Below are 15,537 nucleotides of genomic sequence, written 5' to 3' on the forward strand. Positions count from 1 at the left end.
GTGACAGCGGCTGAGGATACAGATAGAGACCAGAGAGGGGTGGCGTGGAGGGAAGATACCTCTGCAGAAATGGTTCAGTCGTGGAGAATGGCAAGTAAAATTTCTAGCCTGGTGGCAGAGTTGTGCAGTAATTTCTGGCCAGCAAACTTCAGAAACCTGCTGAGCATTTCCCATGAGAGAAGGATGAGCTAGAAACAGGTAAAAAACCTATTAAAACAGCTAAAGCTTAGCGGTGAAATCTTGGCTCAGTGGTACCAGGATTTCAGGCTAGGTGCCTAGCAAGAGTAGAGAGCTATTGTAATTGTTTTTAAAAATCTAGATACTGTGCATTTAAATTAAGTGTTCTGTAGGAGATTGAACTTCATGTTAAGGAGGCGTCAACATATAAAATAGCTTTAATGTATAGAATTTTAGCCTTCACCCCACTTTCTGCCTCTTCCCTTTTGTTTTCAGCACCACAACAGTTGGCAGATGCAGTAGGTGATCTAGTTTCTAATATATGTGGCACAAGTAGGGTTTTTGTTGGCTTTTTTTTGGCCCCAAAAAAGTATTTGAAGTTCAGTCTTTAAATTTTTTGCTTTAATTTTAATTCATAGATACAGATTTTTGGGGGGGAAATTTATGGGGTATTCATGTTCAGAACTAAACTGTCACATTATTCATGCCTACACAATTATATTATCAGGACCGGCGATGTATTTCAGGGTCTGGCAACATCTTTATAGCATACTGTTAGTTTGCAAATTGTATACATATTTAAGAAAATCTCTACTCAAGTTTGATATACAAGCTGCCAAATATCAGATAAATTTTTTATAATTTGTACCTTAGCAATTAAACATTGCATTTTCCTTTAAAATTGTTGCTGAGTCATATAATTATCTTACTTTTGCCCAGTAACTTATAGAACTCTGTGAAACAAGTAATTTAAAATAAAATACAAGGTTGAGGAAAACTATTGTTTGGTTTGGATTTAAAAACAAACAATACCTATGGCCAGTGTATTTGACTTAGACCATCTGTCTGTCTGCAGCAGTACAACCCTGCCAGTGTTCAAAGGGGAGTCCTCTAAGGCATGGGTACTGTACTGGGCTTTAAGTTCCCCTGGAAACATCCAGCATGATTTTAAGATGTGAAGACTTAATGAAACTATGATTCTGCATAGCAGGAAGTAAAAATTGTTTCCCCCTTTAAAATCAAAATAGAGACTTTATACAGACTGCATGCTTGGTAGGTCATGAAAGGGACAGACTTACTTTGGTCTGGTGCAATAACTTGAGAAGGCAGTAGTGGGCTCGGAAAGAGACTGCATGCAGCCTTATTAATATAAAAAGATGTTTGTGTGACATAGGACTTGTGAGGGTTCAAAGAAAACTTAGAACTGAAGTTGGTTAAAAACGTTAATGGTAGTAAAGGTGGTGATTACAATGTACTTAAGGGTAGATAAATCTCCAGTTCAGTCAAGCACCTGTAATGGCTTATAATAACTAGTACTTGCTTTTTTCAGAACACTGTTATGGAATTATAGCCTTAACATTTAAGGCGAAAAAATATAAGAACTAACTTGTTTCTTAAGTTTGATTTCCCCTTCCTCCAAACATCCCATCTCTGATGTCCCCTCTTTTAATTGGCATGTTGTATAGTTAGTTTGTCCTAAGCGGCATGGAACTACACAAACAGCCACTCCGATTATGCTGGTAGAGAGAACCACTTACAGTTAAAGGTTTACTTTAGGTTTACTTTTAAATAACAGCACAAATGCTGGAGAAAATGTAGTAAGTGCCATCTTTCTCTGAGTCCCGTACCTGTGTAGACTAGAAACACTTCAGGAGACCAATACAAATACTTGTGGGATCAGTAGATCTTTCAGAACTTCCTGTAGACCAGTATGATCATAGCCTTTTTTTATTTCAATTTTAGATGCCTTTCCGAGTTTCTGGTGTCCAGGGAGTAATGGTAGTGCTTTTCTTTATAACTTTGCTCAATTTAGTATTGTGATTCTCAAACCTCTTTATCAAAGTCTTTGCAGTCCATTGAGCAGCATAAAGCCTTCAGGTCTTGCTCTTTTCATGAGGTTGCATTTTAAAATATTACTCCTGCACTTCTAAGATTTGATAGTTGTGTTATCGGTGCATGGTGAATAGTAGTTTAAAAAAACAAACTACAGCTAATATGAACAGATGACTTTCTAGGAGCAGATCTGTCAAATACAGAGGTGACACTATTACATCCATTTTCCCAAAAAAGGAACCACACTTTAACATTTGGATCTATTAGTTACATGGAAGCATCCATTAATCTTATGGACATAAAGGGATTTACTTATTAACGTGTGCTGAATCTGTTTTTACTCTTTTTTGGGTGCATTTTGTACAACTTCGTATGTGAAGCGATTTTTGTTACGCATAGTTTGTGGGTCAGTTAAGATTTCTAGACTGTCTCCTGTTAATTTGTGCCCATTTTATTTTGAAAAGATATACACTTAATTAACATTAACTAGTTATAATGATACCTAGTTAAGTTTTTTCACTTCTAAACTTTTAGACACACTGTAATTGGCTTGTCTTGTAGCTTGCAACTACTGTGGCAATGGTTTGAAAAATCCATTCCCCTTTAGGGAACTGTGTGGAGTCAGGGACAGATGAGTCACTAAATTCTGTAGAATCTGGTTTTTATTTTTTATTATTTTTTTAAATAAAATGACTTTTTATAATTACAGGGATAGTCAGAATCTGGACCTATGTAGTGGTGTCTTAGTTGGCCAGCAGATAGTTCAGTTGTTTGTGTCAATGCCAAAACATTCCCAGACAGAAGCAGAGTGAAATTAACAAAATATCTGGGCAGTTTCACAACTTCTCTTCAGAATCTTTTGGTCAGTAGTGAAGCAGACACAGATCTTCTCAAGTTTCATTTGGGACAGTTATAACCAGTAGCAGAGACAGACACAGGAGCTATCTTGAGAAAAGGAGGCTAAAGGAGGGGTAAGGTAGTAGAGACCCCCATTGTTGGAGAAGCACAGCTGCCCTTAACAGTCAGGAAGCTGGAGATGGAGGGAGAGAGTGAGATTTCTGACTACTCAAAAGGAAGAAGATGGTGGGAAGGGAGATTTAAAATATGTACGCTAAGTAGCCAGAGCAGGTGAAGTACAAAGCTTTCAACTGGGTCGTAGGGACAATACTTAGATGCTATATTGACTGTTGCCATACCAAATGCTAGATAACAGATGTGGGACAAAAGGTTCCAGTGCAAGACCCTCACTGTTGTTTCGAAATGAGCACTTGGAGAATATATGCTGCTTTGCTTACTTACATTTAAGGTTTCACAAAATCTTTCCTCCCTTTACCCTGACTTTTTTCTGGAGATAACACTACAGTTTGTGACGGCAGATACAGGATAACAATACTTGAAACTAATACTTGATTGTTAAGCTTTTTAAATAAAACTTGTGCTAAATAGGACATATTCCTAATTTGCATTATGTGGTTAAATAGGTCATGGAATATCTCTTTGAATACAGAAAACATACAAGAGGAGAGAGTTAGAGAGTAGAGCTTTTTAAACGAATCTGCATTTTTTGGTATTTCAGTAAATTTTACACCGACAGTATCAGGTAGCGTATGTTAAATCCAGGCATGTTTTTGGTAGCTGTCTAAGCTTCCCTAAATGGCAATGTTCAGTCACCGCAGTCCTCTCTTCTCCCCTCCTGCCCTGATGTTATCCCAATGATTAGTACTTCTTGAAAAGGCTGACATTTGTGATATAGGTAGTGGTTTTATGGTATGACAGAGTAACCAAAGAGGTTGTTCGTTGCACTCATTTTTCTCTTGTCTTGAACCTGGGTTGTTAGGAAAGAGAGCCTGGTGTACTAATTTACTGTTTTTCATTGGTTCAAGAGATTTCTGAAAGGAGGGCTATGCAGAAAGTGGCTGCTTTGAAGCCAGTTTTAAAAAATGCCATGCCCTGTAGGGTTCACTACAATATAATTTGGGACTCAAGTGTCTTTATACTTTGTCCATCACTTTAATACGTTGATTTTGTCACTTTTTTCTTTCTGAAAGTTTATACCTATTAATGGTGGTTACCCTATGAACATTATATGTAAATGGAAGATTAGGAAAGAGGGGTTTTCCAGTGCGATTGCTTTGTGATTTGACAGCATTCTGTGTCACAGTCCCACTGTTTCTCCTGTGAATATGCGTGGCTAGTCCATTTTCTCCTTCTGGAGCTTTCAACTATTAGGAGGAAAAATGTACGAAAACAAGCAAAAGTGATTGAGACTAGTGCTAAAAAGGCAGGTTTAGCACCTAAAACGATTGTTAACTCAGTCTTTGAAATTGACTAGATGTGACGTTGTCCCTTTAAAAATGTTTATACAACAGTACTTTGCTCAAATGTGTAGTTTTTCCCCGCATTTGTAATTAAACCCTGCACATTACCCATCTTGCGTATCTTGTAGAAACATTCCTTTAATTATAATTTTCTACAGAAAGTAAGGGGCCAATTTCCATTTTAAGCAGGACAAAAGGAACAAGCTGTTGAATGGTATAAGAAAGGAATTGAAGAACTGGAGAAAGGAATAGCTGTCTTAGTTATTGGTCAAGGTAAGCCAATTTTTTGTGTGTGTAAAGTTTATACCTTAGTGATGAATATCACTTCCTGGCGTTTTTCTCAGGAAAATGGGAGAGTTAAGCACCATATTTCATTCTTCAAGTAAGTGGTTGGTTTGAACAGTATAGTGGAAAAGCACATGCAGAATGTTTCCTAATGCAGCAGACATTCTCTCCAGTGTAGGTACACAGATAGGTAATTATCCCTATTTATTTTCTTCGTATAGGAAAAGCATATATTTAAAAACCAATTGCCACTTGGGTTTTAAGATTAACCCGCTGCTCAAATATTTCTGTTCTAGCTTTCTAATGCCTTAATGTTTTACGCCATTGTATTTGCAAATCTTTCCTATGTTAATCTTTCTTGTTTTGCTTTATGAAATAAATATATTAAGATTGTTCAAAAGCCAAAGCAATTTTGGCTCATGAAAATGTCTATCTAAAACATAATACCAAAATGTTCTTAAAGTTAATAAATGGGCATTCCTGTAGCATAAATTCCAACTTGATCCATTTAAGTTGAGGTCTGCGGATTTGTGTTTTCATTGCTATAGAGTTTTACACTGTGAATATAAATCAACACAGTTTGCAGAGGGGTAGGTGGTATTATGTTTGAGAGACTTAAAAATACATTTTTCAGGTAAAGCCATACGACCAAGAAAAACTGCGTCAGTTTTCAGATATGGTGAATGAATATAAGAACAGCCCTAATGGGTCAGATCAATGGTCCATCTAGCTCAATATACTGTCTGACAGTGGCCAATGCCAGATGCTTCAGAGGGAATGAACAGAACAGGATAATTTCAAGAGGTCCAATCCTGTCCTCTGGCAGTTGGAGGTTTAGGGACACCAGAGCATAGGGTTACATCCATAATCATCTTGGCTAATAGCCATTGAAGGATTTAAATTCATGGAGGATATCTAATTCTGTTTTGAACCCAGTTATACTTCACGATATCCCATGGCAACAGATTTCACAGGTTGACTGTGCATTGTGTGAAGAAGTACTTGCTTTTCTTTTGTTTTAAACCTGTTGCCTTTTAATTTCATTGGTTGACCCTTAGTTCTTTTGTTGAAGTCATATAGGATAAATCGGCAGAAATATTTCTTCAGATTATATGCAATGTATCAAAGAGGTCATTAAGAGAATTCCCATGCTTTTCTGCTCACTTAGTAATTTTTTAAAAACTTGCCCATTCTTGCAGCAACTATTTGAGAGAAACAACCTCAGAAGACATTTCCTGTACCTGTCCTGTAAAACAGATTTTAGTTAACAATACAGTACTCCCCTTCACTATCAGCCTCCGGCAGAGCTGTGTTCTCTTTAAGAAGTTAGAGAATCTTTTAAACTGTGAGAGCTCTATTTTAAGGAAGTGGCCATAGTAATGTTTGTAACTCCATTACTGAGGTTTTGAAATGTGAGGGGACACAGTTAATTCAGTTTAAATTTGTCAGTTTTGCCAAAGTGAATCACTTTAAATTATACCTGCCTCTTTGGTGACTCTTCTACATTTTTTTGTTTCTTTACCTTTTTTCACTTTGTGTCCCTCATTGTTGCATACAACCTTCACAAACTAAATGGCAGCACAGCTTGGTCTGTGGTGTCATAGACATGCACTGCAACACTCGAGTCTTCAGCTTTGTATGTGCAGCTTTGTGAAGCAAACAGAGCCAGTTTTGTATAGCATTGTTTTCTTTAACTTAAGATCTTTGACTAACGTTTAAATTTTATTTCCCTCTCCTCCCTTACCAGAGGGGAGAGGGAAAGGTTAGATGTCAGTTTTAGTGAAGGAATTATTTTAGCACTTGTAAACATTAACTTGACATATTCCTATATTGATTCTTTCTTCTCAAGGTGATCAGTGTGAACGAGCTCGACGTCTGCAGTCTAAAATGATGACAAATTTGGCTATGGCAAAGGATCGTTTGCAGCTTCTAGGTACCAGTTGCTATTCATAATTTGGGAAGTTGGCATACATAATGACAATGCATTAACTTAATATATTTCATTATTTAAAATGAAGAGCAAAAATCATTGTTTTGTTTTTTTAAATTCATAGTAGTGTAGTGTGGTGTTTCTCAGTCTTTTCAAGTTGGTGATCCTTATTTGAAGTTAAAAAAATTAATGAGCGCCTTACAATTACTATACAAATACCATATAATGCAACTAGTAGATTTGACTTCACAGCCTTAGAAGGTTTTGATCATCCTGGAGTTACCTTGGACATTTTATTTGCTTTGCTTTAGAATTATAATTTTTCAACACCTTTCAACCCTCCAATTGCCTTTCATTACTTTCTGGGGATCGCAGCCCACTGGTTGAATAACACTGTCTTAACGTACTGGATTTCTGCTGGATGAAACTTATAGGTGTACTCTTTGTTCCGCAGGAAGCACTCACTACAATTTAAACCAGTTCTATATTATTAATATGGTCATTACATTAACAGTCTGATTCCCGGTATGTACTATAACTGAAGTCATTTAGTCTTATAAATAAGATTAAACAATTTAAAAACTTTAACCTCTGACTTTCATTTGATCATCATCTTCTACTTTAATTGCTTAAGTTAAGACCATTTCATTTCAGGAGCAACATATGGTAAAGTCTGAGCTCTTATAAATGTTATGAAACTCATTGTGATGGATGTGAACACTCTACAAAAACAATAAAAATGACACCTGTGATTGGCAGTAAAATGTTGTTGTATAATTTTGACTGACTCATTTTGAATATATATAAAAAAAATCTCATAGAGCATCCTTTAAATAGCATGTCCTGAAAGTGCTCTTAAATATTAAAAAATACTACTTTTCTATTCTACTGGCGATTTGTTTTTCTGAGAGTTTTTGCAGTAGTGGAAGATGACCATTCTGGAAAGCAGCACCGCGAAATGTGTTTGAGCCTGACACCCTCCCACCTGATTCTCTGCCCAGGCCTCCTTACTTTCACCTTCAGCATAGGATGCTTGCCTCAAATTACAACCAGACTTCTTCTTGGAGCCTGAAGAAGAGTCAGAGGCATGAATGTCCCTCACTTCTCTTGGCTTCCATTGCTCTCTGGCTTGATGTAGTGATTATAGCAGGGAACAAAGTGACTGACTGTCTCTTTCCCTGTCCTCTCATTACCCCTGGTTCTGTGCAGGGATCTGGAGAGAGAATAAGTAGATTCCTTCCCCAGCTGTTATCTCCCTAGCCACTCCTGTTTCCTGTTGCTGCTTGGATCGGTGCACATTCTTGGCTCAAAACAGCAGCAGCTCATCAATATTAAATACTCTCTTGAAGAGGCTAGGGGAAAGCCCACACAGGAGCTGTCGCCTACTGTGCTGTAGTTGAGCAGTGAAAACCGTGAAACTAAATGTATGCTGTGCCTTCAGCTGTGTAAAGTAAACAAATATTTTAAAATATGATTTCATTTATAGTCATCTTAGATGTAACAAGTAACAATAGGCTTCAAAAAAATCAAAATCAACTCTGTTTCTTCTTAGTTGACGGTATACGTTTTGTGTGTGCAATGCCTGCTCCTGACATGTCCCAGTTAGGGTAGTTTGCATAGGTTAGCAAACTGAGTTGAATATTGGCCATGTGTGCCCTTAAACGTATTCCTGCAAAAGGAGATGTTAGAAGATGAAGGCTGCAAAAGTTAAGCACTCAAAAGTCAGGGAATGACATTGAGGGAGTACATGAAATCTTAAGTTTGCAACTTTATTTGTTTTATTGTAATCTTTAATTACACGTTCTTTGCCTCATTCTGGGTGCAGGCTGAAAGGTGAATGAATGTGGCAGTGCTAAATAACAAATGAGGCAGGTGTCCTGTAAATTCTTATTTCAGTCTAGTTCAAATCTTTGAAGTGATATCCATGCAAATCTACTGAAGTTGTTGCTTTACTTTATTCTCTATAGGTTCTTATGCCTCCCCCGTCGCTGTAGTTGAGCACCTGCTCCAGAGTTATACCAGTGTAACTGAGGGAAAAATGTGGATGGGGAGCTGTCCCTTAGTGGTGAAGATCAGAATCATGCCTAAAATATTTTAAAATTAAAGATAGAATTAAAGTCTATATAAGTTAAAGACTTTTAATGTGAAGCAATTATATCATTGGGTGACATCAGTTATACTGTTTTTGTTACCCTTCACTTCTGTTTTAAATTTAAAATGTTGCACCCTTGCTTTGGTCACTTCTGTCATTCATCCTGCATACTTAATAAGGCAACATTAGTGTGGAAATATGTGATAATGTAATTCAAATGTATACTGTAATGCAGATGCACAAGGGGCCTTAAATAAGGTTGCATGTGCAACTGTCATGAGGGCTTCACTTTATGATCTTAGGCCCCCATTCCTGCAATTAGATCAGTTCTGACAGACCCTTGAATCGATGAGGAGACCCATTAAAGACAGTGGAACTCTATGCTTGCTTGAGGGTCTGCCTGCAGAGATCCAGTTGCAAGATCTGGGACTATATGTTGTTTTTTCCACAGTAGAATAGTAGTCTTTTAGAATTTCCCAAATTCTTAAAAATAAATAAATAAATAAATAAAAAATAGTCCCTTCAAAATCACACCTACTTTTAAATCTTTTGTCTGACCCAGTGAGACAAAAGATGCTTTACTCTGTCTATGGTAGAGATAGACACAGATGAGAGCTACCTGGCTGAAACTCCATTCAGAAGTGATGGAAGTGATGTTGGTAGTATAAGGAAAATAACCAGATAATGACACCGATTACATCTGTCCCTTTTAAGAGTGTGTCCAACATTTGTTGTTTGGGTTTATGTCTCTAGATACTGTTGCATCCCTATCTGCTGTTTAAACAATCATATAGAAGCATTGACTGTTATAGCCTTTTTTCACATGTTTGGCCAGGAGGCTGAGACCATTTATTCTGGATGTGGGCTGTGCCACTGTGATCCATGCCTTTGTTTTGAGATTCGATTACTTTTGGGCACTCTATTTAAGAGGTGGCACCTTCAGTCTACTTGGAAACTGGAACTAATGGAGAATGTCTCTTTTTAGCTGCGTTTATCACTTTAATGGCTGTCTAGGATATCTGCTTAGGCTAGATGCTGAGTTTACAGATTATTGTATTTTGGGTTGGGATACATGGCTGCAATTTACATGTGATAAGGAGTCAGGGAACTTTGTGTCTAGGAATGGCTGGCAATGCACAATTATTCAGGAGGAAAAGTAGACCTGAAGGCTTTGAAGATCTTCATAAACCTGGCATCCCAAATGATGATCCTAATTCAGTTGACAATCAGACCATTGTATTCTGTATAAGCAGAGGCACAGGAGAGATTTTTCTGTTTTGGGAAACTGTGTAGGTTTGGAATTGGGCAGTGTCACATAAGACATTGCTTGATGTCCCCTACCTTGCAGGAATGATAACATTGGAGACTGACTGCTTTGACTGCAAGAACTGTCTCTGAATTAGGAGGTGGTGGATCAGATCTTTCTCTAGGGGAAATGCTGTAGGATCCTACTCATCCCAGCTCTGACCAACAAGATATTGGTGGTGTGTGACATTAGGAAGACACCTGCACCGGCAAGGGGTGTTGTCTCCATTCACTGCAGAAAGATTGCTTGTCTTCCCACCAACACCCCCGTTAGCAGAGACCCTGGCCAAGTTCAGGCACAAAAGTTCAGTGATTTAGTCATTCCCTACTGTGTGAAACAAATGCTTCCCTGTTTTGTGATGGCATTGGCTACTTGCTTCTTCTGTACAGCTTTTTTATTTATGTTTAATATATTTGTTCATAGATAGGAAATGTACAAAAACAGAGCTTCAAGAATTACGAAACTGAAGAAATTGCGTGGCTGATACATACATAGAGAGCAAATTTTACTTTCATAGGAGTCAGAGTTGTGTTACCAAAATGAGAAGAAATTAGAAGCCGTTTACTGTGTCTGACAGGATGAGCAAAGAGTTTAATTAATAAACTTGATGTACAATGAAAGCTGGTCACAAGGAAAAAGTAAACTGCTGTTTTTGTTGAATTTTAAGAAGCTTTATCAGAATAATACATCAGAGAGAGATTCTTCTATCAAGTGCTTTTTAACTCCTTTGCTTGGGAGTGAACACTTAAATGGGAAGGGAAAATCTCCCAGGAAGAAAGCTATTAATTTCTGGGGGGTGGCAGGAGGGAGAAGAGTTCTCTCATTTATCTAGTGGAAACGTATGGTTTTTAAGGGATTCCATAACTATATTGACTCTAAAGGAAGAGAAGAACTGCAGTACAGTACTTGCACTGTTATTTCATGTACGTTAAGTGGCAGAGAATAGTATACTTTACTTTCACTTTCTCTAGTGCTGTGAATTTCTTTTCTGTTCAGTTGTCATTTGGGAAATCTTTTTGTTAATAACTTTGTGTCAAATTCTGGAAGCTACAACAAAAAGCTTAGGATCAGGTCCTCTGTCTGGTAGAAGTCTAGGGATCAGCTGGTATAGACCAACTAATATTTGAGAGAGCTTGGCGTGAGGAGGCCCTAGGAGAAGAGGGATCTTAAACCATACCTTAAATATTAGCCCAAATGAAAGTGGCTACTTTCTGTTTGTACCCCCCCCACACCCTCCCCAAAAAAGGGGGGGCTGTACCTATTATGGGGTGTTAAATGAGGAATCTTAAACTATGTGTATATATTGTGTACACGCAGGTAATATATATACATGCACTTACTTTAAATTAGTGGATCCCCCTGCCAGTAGTATGTCTTTTTTAAAAATGACTGCCCATGTCCACACAAAGGGAAAAGTTGTGTCTAAAGTTCTAATTGTGTGTTCTGACACATGGCTTTTTCCCAGTATAGACAGGCCTTAAGGCAAAATGGAACAAGTGGGTAGCAAACAACTGGAAGGAGTTGGGAAACAGTAATAATTGTTTATATAGGCGAAATAAGTTTAAAAATTAGCAGTCCCTTCTGGCACTACACCTAACTGTCGGTTGACAGTTTCTTTTAGGCATTGTGGTAGGGGTGGCTTGCTTTTATTTTTTAATTTATTTTTAAAGAGACATGAAGGTTAGTGGCTTTTCAGATTGGTTCAGGGAAGGTATTGCATGTATAAAGATGGAGTCATATTACATTTTTCTATTTTATCTGGGTTTTAATAATTTGCTCATCACCATGGGGAAGTCCCGGATGACTGGAAAAAGGCTAATGTAGTGCCAATCTTTAAAAAAGGGAAGAAGGAGAATCCTGGGAACTACAGGCCAGTCAGCCTCACCTCAGTCCCTGGAAAAATCATGGAGCAGGTCCTCAAAGAATCAATCCTGAAGCACTTGCATGAGAGGAAGGTGATCAGGAACAGCCAGCATGGATTCACCAAGGGAAGGTCATGCCTGACTAATCTAATCGCCTTCTATGATGAGATTACTGGTTCTGTGGATGAAGGGAAAGCAGTGGATGTATTGTTTCTTGACTTTAGCAAAGCTTTTGACACGGTCTCCCACAGTATTCTTGTCAGCAAGTTAAGGAAGTATGGGCTGGATGAATGCACTATAAGGTGGGTAGAAAGCTAGCTAGATTGTCGGGCTCAACGGGTAGTGATCAATGGCTCCATGTCTAGTTGGCAGCCGGTATCAAGTGGAGTGCCCCAAGGGTCGGTCCTGGGGCCGGTTTTGTTCAATATCTTCATAAATGATCTGGAGGATGGTGTGGATTCCACTCTCAGCAAATTTGCGGATGATACTAAACTGGGAGGAGTGGTAGATACGCTGGAGGGGAGGGATAGGATACAGAGGGACCTAGACAAATTGGAGGATTGGGCCAAAAGAAATCTGATGAGGTTCAATAAGGATAAGTGCAGGGTCCTGCACTTAGGATGGAAGAATCCAATGCACCGCTACAGACTAGGGACCGAATGGCTAGGCAGCAGTTCTGCGGAAAAGGACCTAGGGGTGACAGTGGACGAGAAGCTGGATATGAGTCAGCAGTGTGCCCTTGTTGCCAAGAAGGCCAATGGCATTTTGGGATGTATAAGTAGGGGCATAGCGAGCAGATCGAGGGACGTGATCGTTCCCCTCTATTCGACATTGGTGAGGCCTCATCTGGAGTACTGTGTCCAGTTTTGGGCCCCACACTACAAGAAGGATGTGGATAAATTGGAAAGAGTCCAGCGAAGGGCAACAAAAATGATTAGGGGTCTAGAACACATGACTTATGAGGAGAGGCTGAGGGAGCTGGGATTGTTTAGCCTGCAGAAGAGAAGAATGAGGGGGGTTTTGATAGCTGCTTTCAACTACCTGAAAGGGGGTTCCAAAGAGGATGGCTCTAGACTGTTCTCAATGGTAGCAGATGACAGGACAAGGAGTAATGGTCTCAAGTTGCAGTGGGGGAGGTTTAGATTGGATATTAGGAAAAACTTTTTCACTAGGAAGGTGGTGAAACACTGGAATGCGTTACCTAGGGAGGTGGTAGAATCTCCTTCCTTAGAGGTTTTTAAGGTCAGGCTTGACAAAGCCCTGGCTGGGATGATTTAACTGGGAATTGGTCCTGCTTCGAGCAGGGGGTTGGACTAGATGACCTTCAGGGGTCCCTTCAAACCCTGATATTCTATGATTCTATGGTAACTGAGCACAAATGTATTTCTGGGGAAAGCTAACATGGGTGATTGAGACTGGCTATATCAACAGAGTAGGAGAACTGGGAAAATAGATAAGTAGGGAGGGGCAAAGTTGTGAAGGGCCTTAACAGCAAGGATCAAAAGTTTGTATCTATTGCCGTGAAGAAAGGTGAACCATGGAATGACTTAGTGATGCATTATCAAGAATATATATATACTTTTTTTAACTTGTGGAGTTGAGGGCAGGCTCCTGTCAAAGTAATATATATTGACTTATTTGTTTTATTCACTTTTAATAGTTTAGTTATGTTGTGCCATCCTTTTTTTGTGGCAAAGTTCCTTCCCCTTAATCTTAAATTATTTTCAGTAACATCTGAATGTGTTTCATGAAGTAACACTTTTGACTTGGTCAGAAACAAGGGTGTTTCACAGATTTTTTTTTTTAAATTACATGCAACTGTCTAAGAAGCGAGAACTCTACAAACTTCAATTCCCATTTTGAAATCCTGAAGTCACCTCCCTCATTTGGGTACTAAAAACTGTCAAACAAGTTTTGTTTATTACAGACACATTAAGTGTAAAATGTGGACTAGCTTACATACCTGTTTCGGTGAGCCACTTCTTATGTGAAAGAGTACTTGCAAATGGTCAACACAAGCTCCTAACGGAAGACTTCCAGGAACGGAATTTCCTACAAATCCCACTTTGTCAAATGGAGTCAAGATAATAAATCCTGTGCAGTGCCTTTGGCAAAAAATCCTGTAATGTTAGTGATTTTTTTTAATGGTTACTTTTAACTAATTCAAGAATTGACTGCCAGTTTAAAACTGCTTTCATAGATTTGTACTTCATAGACAGATTTTTTTTTTTTAGGTTCACAAAGTCGTTAGCATAAATAGAAATATCCCTTTTATCTTTGACCCTTACATCAAGTATATGGAAGCTGACGTTGTCATTTCTATGTGATCAGCATACATTAATTTCATTGGTTCATTTTTTGTTTTTTATTTGTTTGTTTTGTCCTTTTCCCCCCTCTGTTTGTTGCATAGAGAAGCTGCAGGCAGTTTTGCAAATTCCCAAGCCGCAAATGGAGGTCTATAATGACAGTACTAACGTGGCATGCCGCAATGGACATCTCCAGTCAGGTGGGTTTGGTTTCACCAGCACCGAATTAATCAGGGGATGTCTGTCAGTTTCTGGTATGTTGCAAGGAAAATACCCTGAATTTCCTGGCCCCATATTAATTTGTTAAAATTTATATGTTTCTGTTTTAAAGGTTTTGTAGAAATACATTCCATCCTCATAAAGCTCTTTGTTAATGCTGTTTGTTATATTGCAGTATTCGGTTCTCTCTCAAAACAGCTCTCCTTCTTTGTTGCTCCTTTTCAGGGTTTTCAAAAAGTTAGGATCCAAAAGAGTTTACCTTAATGTGCTTTGATCTAGCTCCCTTTCAAAGAGGAGTAGATCAAAGTGCATTAATGAACCGTTAATGCACGTCAGCAGGATCCAAGCAGACAGTTAGTCCACTGCAGGCTAGTGCAGGGTAGAGTCACAAACCAGCTTGCCATAAACTAAATGTTTGTGTAGACAAGCCCAAAAGACAGGATTCCAAAAACCCTTTTCTTGTTGCTATGTATTTAAAGGAGGTTACTGTGATCATACTTTAAAGTTTAAATGTTAGCTCTTGATTTCTGGCATTTCCTATTTGAAGTAATTTATTGTAGTCATAGTTGGCATAAGATGTTCTTGGAAAAAGCCTTTCTTTGATTTTTGTTTTTAATATAGGACCGTTAAAGCAACCTAATGTGAGTTCAGATCGATACCTAAGTGTCAGTTTGTGCTTTTTAATAGATTTTATATTTTCTGCTCTTAAAATAAAAAACCAAACAGCAACACTTGCCATTTTTAATTTTTAACTAAGTTTTCAGTTAGAGAAGGTTTTTTCCTTTTTTCTCCCAAGTGAAGGTACCAAGAATGCTAAATTGTCACAAAGTGTATTTCTAGTTCAAGTGCTAAACACATGAAGCAAAAAGTTTCCTGAATTTCATAAACTGTTAAGAATTAAAAGGATGTTTAAAGCCAACAATATGATGTAATCAGAACTATAAGGCCAATTTATTCATACACATGCAGTGCAGACTAATCATGTTAAGTAAAATAAGGTTAAACACCAATTGAATTAACAAAACTCAGCTACAGAACGCAGAACACAGCAATCTTAGAATAGTATGCAATCAGTCCTTAAAGTGACTGTCAACTTGAAATCTAGTCAGTTGAGTTAAAAAAAGTAGCTTTCAGCAATTCACTTGCCTTTGAATGCCCAAATTATTATTCTTACTATATGGCCACTTTTTTTGTATCAATAGAATTTTC

At 38.1% G+C, this 15,537-nt stretch overlaps 1 protein-coding gene across 4 annotated transcripts in view; it reads left to right on the plus strand.

Annotated features, from left to right (window-relative positions):
- SPAST (spastin) overlaps positions 1-15,537 on the plus strand; it is a 62,883-nt gene that overhangs the window by 949 nt on the left and 46,397 nt on the right. The window contains exons 2-4 of one of the 4 annotated variants that reach the window (XM_048843643.2): positions 4,518-4,601; positions 6,463-6,546; positions 14,214-14,309. In XM_048843643.2, coding sequence (XP_048699600.2) covers positions 4,518-4,601; positions 6,463-6,546; positions 14,214-14,309 — 264 coding nt within the window. Of the gene's footprint in view, positions 1-4,514; positions 4,602-6,462; positions 6,547-14,213; positions 14,310-15,537 lie in introns of all 4 variants that reach the window. The other 3 variants (XM_048843642.2, XM_048843644.2, XM_048843645.2) reach the window with 3 other exon arrangements.

This window comes from Caretta caretta, chromosome 3 (assembly GCF_965140235.1).
Source record: "Caretta caretta isolate rCarCar2 chromosome 3, rCarCar1.hap1, whole genome shotgun sequence".
In the NCBI taxonomy this organism is placed as follows: domain Eukaryota; kingdom Metazoa; phylum Chordata; order Testudines; family Cheloniidae; genus Caretta; species Caretta caretta.